At 37.3% G+C, this 13,445-nt stretch overlaps 1 protein-coding gene across 1 annotated transcript in view; it reads right to left on the reverse strand.

The window, feature by feature from the left end:
* The window catches only part of LOC150090985 (hypoxanthine-guanine phosphoribosyltransferase-like), a 96,575-nt gene that overhangs the window by 7,104 nt on the left and 76,026 nt on the right, over window positions 1-13,445 (reverse strand). Inside the window, exon 5 of the mRNA XM_090379413.1 lies at window positions 2,711-2,811. Coding sequence (XP_090235539.1) covers window positions 2,711-2,811 — 101 coding nt within the window. The remainder of the gene's footprint in view (window positions 1-2,710; window positions 2,812-13,445) is intronic.

Raw genomic sequence — 13,445 nt, forward strand, 5'->3', positions numbered from 1 at the left:
TATTTGTGCTCTACCATTGTTTTAATAGATTAAAGTATAAAACAATGGTCTTGATAGGTATATAGCCTATTTACAATTTAATTGTAACTTTACGAACAATCAATATAACGACTGTTTTTCTCAATCCCCTGGAGAGTCATTATATATTTGAATTAATTTTAATACAGTACTTTAGACTATTTATTTTACATTAATGCTACTGCTGTTATACAATTAGTATCACTTTTAGATGAATTTTTCAGTTACACTACAGGCAGATTAAGCATATATGATACTAACTAATAATATGTGCACCTAAAGGCACAATTCAGTAGCAACATATTTGCCAATGTTAATACTAATATCATTATTATCAATACATTCCTCCACTACTCATCAGGGGTTTTGAATAGAGAAATTATCAAACAAAATGAATCACTCATGCACAACTGTTTCCCCAATAATATTGAGTTCTAGTGCTTTGTTAGTAAGGCCATTTTATTAATCACAAATAAGTGTTAAAAAGATAACAGCAAACTAGGAATGGAACTGAAATCCCTAAGGGTATGCATCATAAAAAACTATACTTACTAAATTAAGAACTCCATACTTGCAGTAATAGACAAGAAAACAGTGAGTTTGAGTATATAATACATTCGAAACCTACCTGCCACCATACAAGCTTAATTCAACTGAATAAATAAGTGTTCAGTTGCATTACAAATATCTCTCTCTGTACAGGGTGATTCACTACCAGTGCGACAAACTTGCAGGGTCCAAAATGCCTTCGTCATGCGGTAGAGGACGTTGAACGGGGAGGCAGTAAGATGGACGAGTATTCAAACGTTGGAGCTGCAGACTGTAATGGGCGCGCCGCCCTGCGCTTGTACCAGGAACATTTCCCGCACAGGCGTGCTCCTCATCATACGATTTTCGCACGTGAGACTGGTTGTTTCATGAGAGCGGACGAGGACGCCAGACAATGAGAAGAATGTCCAACATCTTGCAGAAGGCAATCCGAGTAAGAGTACTCGAGCGATAGGCCAACGATTGGGTATTTCCCAATCCACTGTATGCAGGATACTGTCAACAAACCAAATGAGTTCATACCATCTGCAACATGTCCAATCATTGGAGCCTGCGGATTATACATTCCGGAGGACTTTTGCTACTGGTTTCTTCAACAGAAATGGTTCGCAAATGCTGACTTCCAGCGGGATCGCTGTTCACACGACCTCCCGTTCAACGTCCTCTACCGCATGACAAAGGCATTTCGGACCCTGCAATGCTGTGTGATTCTGATTTGTCTTTGTGCCCCCTACACCTCCTGCAAGTTTGTCGCACTGGTAGTGAATCACCCTGTATATGGAGATATTAGGTGTGCTAAGCAATAGCAAAAGTACATATTTAAGGTTAAAGTAATTAAATGGGAGAAAGTCAATTTAGAAGGAATGAAGCTATAAAGGAAAAATTAAGATATTTGAAATATTTAATGCATACATAATAAAAATTTATAGGGGGCTACACCTGATTAGGTATCAACAAACTGTGTTTCTATGCCTACATATAGATAAGAAAGGAAACTCTATACAGCAAGCATGCAAAAAAAATTGTTTATTAAAAAAGAAGGTAAAAGCAGTAAATTCTTCCACAAAAATATGGAAGTTAATCCCATACAGTGCAGTTATAGCTAATTTTGTGAACAAGGTGGGTCATATGTCAATTTAATTCTTAATTTCCTGCAAATGTTACTTTATTAGCTTTAACAATACATTTATCATAATACAAATAACAGTTCATTACTGTTTAAAGCAAATTACACTCCATGGTAAAATGATGTATGGTCTACTCAGTGTGTGCATAACATTGTTAACAGAATAATAAGAAATAGTATATTATGCAATATACACAGCTGCCAACTTTTCACATTCAAAAACATGGACAAACATAAGGAAAATAGGTTTGTGGCGCTAAACAGGAGGTTTTTTAAAAATTAGTTTAACATTTTCTGTTTGGATAATTATTACATGATTTTCACTGCTCTAACATTATTTGGTCGTCCTAGAGTATAAACAAACAATGTAATTATTTTTTTTTCATTACTCTGTAATGTGCTTCCATATTAGAATCCAACTTCACTTTGTTAATCGTCTCTCCACATTATGTAGGTTTGACCTTGTGAATACTGATCTTTGCACCTACTTACTTTTGTAATTCATTTATCTTTAATTACATATAAGTGTACACATGCACTAGCAGAATTTCACTATGTTTTAAATTAATCATTAACAGACATAATTGTCTTAAACAATTTGACTTTTTGCTTTTGTAAAATGCACTTTTATAAGTCAGAGAACAATGAAGGATTGAACACTTTACTTTCACAGGCTGTTAATTATCTCCCTGCATTACATAGTTTCCACAGCAAGATACAATTTCCTTAAAATCACATAACTGCAGTTAGTTCTACAATATGTTATGTGCAAGGGATTTGAGGGAGGGGAACAGAGAGATTATTTTCTCTAAACACCTGACAAATGAATAACAGAAATGCACCAGCTATTTTTAATGAAAACACATTAATGCTTGCTTTTCATACTATGACTTTACAAAATTAATTATTCTTCCCACTGAATATAATATTTAAGGAAACTAATGATGTGCTACCATCTGTAGCACATTATGTTTCAGAGACTAACCTATGAAGTATTATAAAATGTTTAACACTTACCTAACAACCCTAACAGATTTAGGCTTATACTCCTCTAATACATTTAATAATTTATGCATAGTCAGTCCTGTATCAATGATGTCTTCTACTATGAGTACATTCTAAACAGAAGAGACAAACTTAAAATTCATAAACTGTTCACGAGTTTAAGAATGGAGTGAGTGTGATAGAATAGTACAGGAAAAATGCAAAGCAAAAATGTACTGCTTTTTATTTAATAGCCTACTGCACAATTTCGGTGCATTTTATGCACAAATAAAAAAAATTATGAAATGTTTATTTTTCATAATGGATTATAATTTTATGTTTCAATTAAATGTTTTTTACCACAAAACACTTTTGTATGTCCAAATTTACAATGCAACTCATTTGTAAATCTAATTCTTCCCCAGAACCCTAATTTTTAAAAACAATAATACAAGTGTAAAAATTCAATAAAACAATCAATGATAAAAAAAAAATAATTTAATACTGCAAAATCTCTTTCCGGAAACCCAGGGTACCACAGAAGACAATTCTGAAACTTGGATATTTTTAATATATCTGACCTGCAACCCAGACTTTCTAAGTTATCTGCCTCTGTCATCAAAACATAATAAAGATTGAAAAATCATCTTTCTCTTTAAAAATTGAATGGAACCCAACAGTTCCTCAGAAACTAGGATTCCCCAGTTTGGAAACCTATGGCTTAGCGTGATTAAGTTTAAAATTTCTATCTACTGATTACAGCGAATGAATTACCGATTTCCCCATGTATAAGACGCACCTTTTTTCGAAAAATTTGGGGTCTAAAAACTGGGTGCGTCTTATACAGTGGTTGTAGATTTTTTTTACTTGCATTTCCCACTTTTTCGCACTTGTTACCGGTATATTAGGTTACGTTCTGCTCAGAAAAGATTTTCGTACAGTGCTGAATTCAAGTTAAAAGTGATCCAGTTTGCAAAAGTGAATGAAAATCGTGCTGCTGAACGTAAGTTTGGTCCTCCTCCAACTGAGAAAACAATCGGAGACTGGCTACGGGAAGAAGAAGGCCATGAGAGGCAAGTCAGCAAAATGGCCTGATTTAGAGAGGGGATTGAAGGGCAATTGGAATTCCTGTGTCCACAAAGATGGTTCATAAGGCAAGAAGTTACTGATTTTAAAGGAGGACACAATTGGTGCTTCAGGTTCATGAAACGGAATGGACTAAGCATGCATACACGCACCAGACTTGCCTGAAAGCTATGAGCAGAAGGTCCTTGAATTTCATCGTTTTGTCATTCAATGTCGGAAGACATATCAGTTTGAGTTGGGACAGACTGCGAATATGGACGAAGTCCCCCTTCAATTTGATGTCCCAAGTAACAGAACTGTTGATAAGAAGGAGGTGAAAACTGTACCTGTGAAGACAAGTGGACATGAAAAAAGCCATTATACAGTTGTTCTAGCTTGTTGTGCCGACGGAACCAAGCTGCCTCCTATGCTGATTTTCAAATGCAAAACAATGCCAAAAGAAGACATTCCTTGGGAGTAATTGTCCACGTTCATGACAAGGGTTGGATGAAGATCTGGTTTGAGAAAGTTTGGAGCAGGAGACCAGGTGGGCTCTTACGCAAACCTGCCCTATTGGTGCTTGATCAGTTCAGGGCACACATAACAAAAAACAAAACTTGCCGTCATACCTGGAGGCTTGACATCCCAGCTCCAATCACTTGATGTCAGCATTAACAAACCCTTCAAAGCTACCATGAGAGAGACGAATGGAACAAATGGATGAAGTCTTCTGGGGACAATTTGACACCAGCAGGAAGAGTGAAGAAACCAACTATAGGAGAAGTTTGTACCTGGGATAATATCAAGATTGAGATCGTTGTCAAGTCATTTAAGAATTGTGGCATTTCAAATGCCATAGATGGAACTGAGGACGAGGTAATATATGAAGACAGTGATTCGTCATCAGACACAGATGAGGACAAGCTAATGGATGGGAGTTGACAGTGATGAGGAGTTGTATGAATTTTATGATGAATAAAACTTGAGTTCAATAACTTTATGTAATACATTTTTTTTCAAATTTCAGGCCCCAAAATTAAGGTGCGTCTTATACATGGGGAAATACGGTAATCCTGAAAATAAGGCAGCAGTTAAACATATATCATTAATTTGCTAATAAGTACAGGAATTATTTATACAGCACATTGACATCTGAGGCTATACTGTGTTTGGTTGGTTAAGGGTTTTATTGGCACATTGACTTTATAGATCATAGTATGCCAGTTTTTTTTTGTATGTCCCTATGGATCTCTGTCATTTCACTTTTCTTATTATAAGTAAAACTTTGGTATGGTTTTACTTATTAAGGTATTAGTCTTTTTGTTGTTTATATGGTATTTATAACAAAAAATAAAGATTAATTGCCTCTGAAAAACTGAAGTTATCACCTAGGTGGTCTGAAAGAGTGATAGCTGACTGTGACTGGTGGAGAGTCGCAAACAATTTTTGTCTCCCATTTTGATATTTAGGACAGTTTACAAGTCTGTTTTGACTATGTCCCAAATTTGGCATCTTGGAGGTTCTGCTTGGAGAAGGAAAGAGTGTGTCCTATTTTTAGTCTAGCTAATGCTACCTCTTCTCTCCTTAACTTTCTTAAGCTTGAATACCATTTTCCAATGTTGGGGTTTGGCAGGCTCTTTGAATAACGGTTTGTTTGTTATTTGGTTTTTAGGAGCATTAGCAACTAAGGCCATATTGCTCTGGGGATATGCGGTAGTCATTCCCTGACCTTCCCGTATTTGGTGGTCACGGGCTCAAACCCTTTGAATAACTGGTCTGCAGTCTGTGTATAGAGTAAGAAATGGCTTCTGGGGAGAAATGTGGTTTGCTGCTTTGTCTTTATGTTCATAATGACTGCAATGATACGACACCAACCATTATAAACTTTTATCGAAATAAAATAAATTAAAATTGTTAATTATAAGATAAAATAGGCAAAATGAATAGTATAATTAAGCCGGATAAAATAAGATACACTGTCTGTACAATAAAAATAAAATATATACAATGAAATAAAACAATGCAGATCACAGGATAAAAGCGATAAAACACCGAAACTTTCAGAGGCATCCGCCTCCTTTATCAACAGTGATAAAAGAGGTGGATACCTCTGAAAGCTTTGGTGTTTTATCGCTTTTATCCCGTGATCTACATATTTTATTTTATTGTAAAGACAGTGTATCTTATTTTATCTGGCTTAATTATACTATTCATTTTGCCTATTTTATCTTATATTCACAATTTTATTTTATTTCAATAAAAGTTTATAACGGTTGGTGTAGTATCGTTGCAGTCATTATGAAAATTTCCAACCACAGAAGCTAATTTGAAGAGCTACTTTGTCTGTGGATTCATTCCCACTTATTCCTGCATGCCCCATATTTTCTTTGTGAGGTTAACAACAATCTGAGAGATTTGTTTGAAAATTCTACAGTTCTGCCTATCTCTTTGTGTCCAACTTGTTTGTTGCAATCTGGTTTCATATTTTTTTGGAAAGATAAGGCATACATGTCATGAAGATTTGCTCATTCTGAAGGATACTGATTTCAATATCCATATTTGCTAAGCATGGCAGGTCTGTCTTAGTTGGGGCTGATGCTTTCAATTTTACAATTTCTGGCAGAGCATGAAAAGCAACTGTTGAAACAGTAAGCAATGTTGCTAGCACAATTCATCCTAACATTGCCCTATAGTTGTCTGCTGTACAGATGAGACTAATCAGCCAATTTGGCAATTGACATAGATGAGGGTACACTAACAGCCACATGTGTTGATATTAACTGGTTAAATGTAGCACAAGTTTTGAGAACAAGTGAGGAAATACTATCAGTACCTGGAGCTTTCTTAGCATCAAGATTGTTCAAAATCCTTCTGATATACTTTTCAAGGGAGAAGAAAGAAAGCATTGGATGATGGTTTACCAAAATCGTCAATATATGAGTTTGAAGAAAATTATGATGGACCAGATCAACTTTATCTTTGGCTGAAGTGGCAATAGAATCATCTGGTTTTCACAGAGGTGGGAATGGAGTTGAGCAAAAGTTGTGGCCAACAGTTTTGGCAAGAGACCAGAATGCTTGACTACCATTTGATCTAATCTTAGCCTGTTTGAAATCTAGTTTAGACTGATTAATAACTGCTTTACAGTTGTTGTGAGCTTTGGTGTCAGCAGAAAATGAAGCTGGAGATTTGGATACAAGCCAATTTGTGATATGCAACATTCTTATCTTGAACAGCCTTAGCACATTTATTGGAAAACCAAGGTTTATAAAGGGTGAAATAAAGGATTTCATCCCTACAAGAATAATTTCACTGACATGACATGAACAAACATTGACATCAAAAGATTTGAAACAGTAATCCGACCAAAGAAAATAAATCTCGCAGATCATCCCATTTTCCATTCTTGTTATGCCAAACAGCATGAGGTTGAAAGTGAACACGCCGACCGGGCTAGCCGGGTGGGTAAAGTGCCTGCCTGGCAACCCAAAGGTTGCGGGTTCGAATCCCGCCTCGGGCTTGAATCAAAGTACTGCAAAAACTTTGGGAGGTGCATTATGGCCACAGAAGCTGATGCACCAACAACTACAAAAAAAAAAAAAAAAAAAAGAGAAAGAAAGTGAACACTGGAGAAAAGACCATCAGTTGTGATCTGAGGTGCCTAGAAGACCACTCACCACAATTGTACTTAGAAGGGTTGTTTATGAGAAAAAGATCAAGTGTGTTATCTGCATGGTTAGGATTGTCTGATATTTTGATAGGTAAAACAACAATCTGTGTGAGGTCATTACTAATTGCAAAAGCCTCAGCATCTCTTTATGACTAGAAAACGGAAGCAAGCTGGAGTTGTGAACATTAAGATGACCAAGGAAAATTACCTCATAGTTAGGAAAGTTGGACTGGAGAAAGTCAAGTTTCAAAGAGAGAAAGTTAAAGAGTTCTAAGTGATTAGTGGAGCTGGGAGAACGATAGAGGCAACAGATGAATTTGACAGAATGTGGGAGAGAGAGATTTTAAGCTAAAGAAGATCGAAAAGAGAAGATTCCAAATAACTAAGTCTGCGACAGGGAATATCAGAATGGACATATGCAATAGTACTACTTTTGAAGTGAAAGGAATCACACAGCAAATAGTTAGGACAACTGAGATAGATTGTGGTTGTATCAGTTGATAATTGGGATTCTATCAGAAAGAGTACACGGGGTTTGGCAGATTGTAAGTGAAAATGGACATCGTTCAGATTAGAATTGATACCACGTATATTTGTGAAACAAATGAGGAAGTCTTTGGGAGGTTTAGATCTTTTCGCAGATAAGTTCTATTAGTTTGACAATTCGTGATGAATTCAGTAGTAAGAACATGCTGTATGAAGTATGAAATTTTTGGATATGGCATACACATGGCAAGAATGTATCCAGCTCCTTGACATGGCCTTCACAATGCACCCCCACATACACACTGTTCAGATTCCCTCCAGTCACTATCTGGCAGAGTAGAGGTAGTGAGATTGTACACTAGCTAATCTGGAAACCTCCCAGAAAGTTACCAACAGGTTCAGTCTTGTGGACTCTAGTGGCCAGCCTGCAAACCCTGTTTTAGAACTGTACTCTCAAAATGCAAGGAAGACTGGATCTAACCATGATATCAATCATAATCTCAAAAGATGGGGAGAGAGGTTGCTGGAGCTTTGCTCTGGAGACTAAACATGGGTTCCATCACTTCAAGTCTCCAATAAGCAAAGTGGTGAAATTGCACTGGTTGACGAGAATCATCTACCACTTATTAGCCTGGTAGCACAGAGGAGTGGCACTCCTTGACCCCTGCTTACGTTGATTAGCACCTGGGTGGTCATCTCTAGCACACTAGTTCCTGTATTTCAAGACTTGCACATATGGGTTATACCAGGGTTACTAACAGTCCTACCACCATGAAAGTGCAAGCAGAAGATCTGGCTGACACAGACCAAATGGAATTTATCGAAATCATGTCCACTCGACCTATGTGTCTACTGAATATCAGTTCCATCAGCATTTCAGACCCCCAGGTAGCAAGCGCACCTTGGCATACCTGAAAGAATGTCTGCAACAGCATGAGTCTTGGCATAACCTAATTTCTGATAGGTTATCTTTTGTTCAACCTTGTACATTTGAATATTTTTTTTTCTACCTTGCAGTGTTCACTGACTGAGTGAATAATACTCAGTCAGATGATTAAAAGTGTCAAAAATTCTACAACATTCATCAATAAATGTGTTTAATGCTTAAAATGGTCTTAGTGCTCACATACAGGAAGGTTATCAGCCTGCCCTCGGAATGAAAATCTAGTCATTCTTTTCTGCCTCAGAAAAGAATGACTAGATTTACATTTTTCAATTATAGGCTTAATCTGGTATATGTTTGCTGCCTGTCCTTGCCCAAACATTACCAGTGGGGAACCAGTTCCTGTTGTATTAATTCATAGTAGTCTGTATAGGGGACTAGCATGGAAGGGTTATTCAGGGTCACTGCTGATTTGCTTGCCACATCATTTCCTCTGATTTCAATATGGATGGGGATCCAGCAGAAGCAAATATGAAATTGAGATTCAGGATACTGTAACCTCTGAAGTACCCCAGACAGGACGGGGGTTATATCCCATCAATAAAAAGGCTGAAACGAACTTAAAGAACTGTTATATATCATACATTTTTGGTGATGGTGGGCTTGGCTCAAGGCTAACTTCTAAAGCATGCAACTCAGAAGTATATATGCTACATTCAGGGAGAATCTGCATGGATGTCATAATATCTGGAAAGTCAGTGCCAGATCCCAGAGACAGTTCTGACTTAGAGCCATCTATATAAATTGACAAGAAATCAACATGTTCAGCTGTGTGCTGAGAGTTACTTTACACAGATGATAGAATGACAAATTTTCCCCACTTTTTAAGTGAAAAATTGCACGCTGATAAGTGAGCATATTAGAATGGAAGAGGTTGCATAGGTAAAGGGAGGACAATCTTCATATTCAGATTTCTGAGTAGCTCTTCGATACAAATACTGAACAAACGGTTGGAAGTTTGGTGGGTGTTGTAACCATTTTCCTATTGTGGTTTGACAAGAGATGTCCATGTGGTATTGGCACTAGTATGTTTATTACTAGCATAAAGGCTAACGTGGCCATACTGTGCCTGCCAGATCATATTTCATGCAATTTTTTATATTAGTGAGGTTTGAATAATCTCCAATGATAAGAACAGGTGGGAGTACAGAGCTGAAAATGTTCTACCCATCCTTCTATAAAATTCACAGTCCAGTAGGATACGCTTCACTGTCAAATCAGTATTATATGTAGTGCACTGTGGTGCATTTCGGCTTGTCATTAAGTAGCTGCATGTCTTATATGCAGTCTGCATAATATAACTTTTTTGTGTCTTTTTTTTGTGGTTGTCATTCTTGATTGCACAGGATGGTTTGCAGTCTGATCTGCTTTCTCATTGCCTGGTATCTCAGAGTACCCTGAAATCCAGCAAAACAATACAAACAATAACATGATAGTTTTGCTGAGTGTTATGTTAGCAAATTCATTTTATTTTATTTTTTTCAATAGTGAATGAGAGAATACCTTGTTACCCTGAAAGGCTCATACTGCATATAGTGAGGCACTATAAATGATATGTTTTGTTGTTTGACTCTTCTCTGTGCATTCAATGACTTGAGATCTCGTATATAATTCTGCAGCGAGATTACTAATTCATTTGAAAGTGAGAATGAAGTTGTGAAGGAGGGAGGTATAACAGCTGCTCCCACTGCAGAATCTTTTTGCCACCTGTATACATTTGACAAAAATTAGCACAACTATGTGAACATACAACTGTTTAATATTAATGTTTGGTTAACAGTCTCGTCCCCACTAGAAGTAATCATCAAAACTTACTGGAGTGGAAAACCATGGAGGTTTCCACTAGTATCTCACTCTCTTAGTGGATTTTACCTAATGAAAGATTTCAATTTTCAGTGACTTCACTTAGTTGAAGTCATGCTAGTTGGTTCACAAATGATTTGTTTCTGTATAGTATAGCTAACTGTGGCATAGAGAGGTAGGGCCAGCTGGGATGCATAGGTAGGAGAGGTTCATAAGCATCAGTGTAAAGACTTTGTACTGGAGAGGTTCAGAATATTCCTAAGGCTGTTCTTAATGTACTATGATGTACAGGATCAAGTTGTTTTAATATATTCCATCTAGCCAAGTCCTACGCTGGAGCACCACAATATATGCAGGATCTAATTCGAGATTAGAACAGATGCAGTAAAGAAGTTCTCTCTGTTCCCTGTGCCACGGCAGATATTTTCTGGAGATTCACTTTCTTCAAACATTAATTTTTGTTTGTTTTATATGTTCCTAGAAATTTAGCTTCTTGTCAAGAATCAGTCCCATGAATCAGATATTATTTGCTGTACTTGCATAGTGGAGTAGTCAAGGGTCAGGATACAGCTTGCATTTTTCTATAGAAATGGATTGTAATTGTTTTTGTTCAGATAGGCAGTAACTATTTTGTTTTGTCCAGCAAAGTAGTTTAGTCGGTGACAACTGTAACCGTTGTAATGCAAGGCATGCTCCGTGAGTGGCACGATAGAGATACATCATCAGCATACAGATATATATTAGCATTACTAGAGGCATTTGATGCAAGAAAGCAAGCTTATGCAGCATCAGCCAAAAAAATAAATAAATAAATAAAATAAAATAAAAAATAACCACTTCCACTTCACCCCTCTGTTCGTTCGAAATACCTGTCCAGCTGAGCCTTAAACTTATTTAGGCTATCAACTTCCACGACAAGGGATGGAAGTCTGTTCCACCAACCAACCACCCTCTGGCTAAAGGCAAATTTCCTCACGTCTATCCTACATCTGTCCTTCCTCAATTTGAATTTATGCCCTCTCAGGTGATTATTCTGAGCAAGAGGAAGAATCCTATCAGCATTGAGCATGCTCAAACCATTCAAGGCTTTATACACCTCTATCAGATCACCTCGCTGGTGCCTAGTCTCCAGACACTGTAATTTGCAAAACCTAAGCCTTTCTTCGTAAGAGCACTCCTTTGTTTGGACAGAATTGAGAATTTCTTTTATTAGTTCATTAATTCAGATGGCAAAGAGGATTGCAACAAGCATTGTTTATTGCAACACTCCCTCCCCTTACACATATTTTTGAAAAAGAGCACTTTGATAGCATACTTGGACATTGCACTGCTGTAAAGTTCAGTATGAAGAGTAGGAAGATTTCCTCGAAGGACTAGGGTATGCAGATCAAGAAGTTTTCCGAAATGCCAAGTTGTATCAAATGCCTTATATATATCTGTGCTCTCCATAACCACATGCTCACCTTTTCAGACACTGTGGATATTAGCTTCTTCTTTTACCATAAAGTCTAAGGCAGATCTGTTTTTAAGGAAACCAAACTGATCATTGATTGTGTTGAGATTCTACTTACCATTTGAGATGAGAGTTACAATTGTTTCTAGGGTTTTACCTAGGCAACTGAAAAATGAGATGATTCAGTAATTCAATAAATAGCAGGAAATGGTCATAAATAACTCTTTCAATGGTATAGTAATTTCTGTTTGTATCTCAATAGAACACTTTTTTTGGTAACCTTTTCAGCATATGTTCACACTGATTCACTGCTTTTCATGCCTCCTGGTATGAGATGGTGAGCTCTACCTTAAGTTGCTGCATTTCTTCTTGCTTTCACCTCTGGCATGTGTGTGAGTATGCAGGATGCTTTTCTTCGCAATTGATATAGGTGGGTTTTGTAGCTGAACATGATGTAATTTCATTGTCCTTTGGCACCACACTGAGCACGTGCAACAACAACAAGGCAGGCCACTTGTGAGTGTTCCTATTTTTGACACTTAAAGGATTTGGGATACAGGCTGTACTGGGCAGTGCAAGTAGCCTGCATTAACAGAATTAGGAAATGTTGGCATACTGAAAATAAGGATAAGGTTTCTAGTCAGGACTAGATTCTCATCCCTACACAGAAACATTTGTTTTTCGGCTGGATCTCTTTGCTGAAGTGTTGTCTGTATGATTATTTATTTTCTAGTAGGGACTGCATTGGGGTCACAGAAGAAAAACTTAAGGTTATCAAGGTTAAAGAGAAACAGTACAGCGTATCCAGTGACAAAATTTTAATAACTAAGTATGGAGCTCTCAGGGTAAACGAACCCCTTCAGCAATAGACATCAGAGATAGAATTAAAATAAAATAAATACCAAGTAATAAAATAAATACCAAGTGCGTGCTCTAATCCGCACATGGCTGTGTCATTAAACATTATTCACTAGAATGGCATTCACTGTTGGTGCATGGAGAAGTGTGGGTTTGCTGCCAGTGCTTGTCGAGTTTCAAGACACTTGACTCCAATACAGGATGTAACCTCGTACCCTTGCAGTCATTCAAGGTGTTTGGATAGCATGATATGTTCAACGATTCTAGCCAAGGGAAGTGTCGGGATTGGTCGATCACTTTGCAATTGCGTCTGGGGTTAAGGTCATGATGTGTTGACCAGAAATGTTACGCGAATGCCGAGTGGCCAGTGTCACCTAGGTGAAGCAATCTGTCATGTTCTGCAAGGAGATCCTGAAGGCATCTAGAGCTCTCCCCTATATAGCAACTGCCGCAATCATTGCAAGTTACGTGGTATACTTCTCCACTACGT

This window comes from Mastigoproctus giganteus, chromosome 1 (genome assembly GCF_048544385.1).
Source record: "Mastigoproctus giganteus isolate SK-2022 chromosome 1, ASM4854438v1, whole genome shotgun sequence".
Taxonomy (NCBI): Eukaryota; Metazoa; Arthropoda; class Arachnida; order Uropygi; family Thelyphonidae; genus Mastigoproctus; species Mastigoproctus giganteus.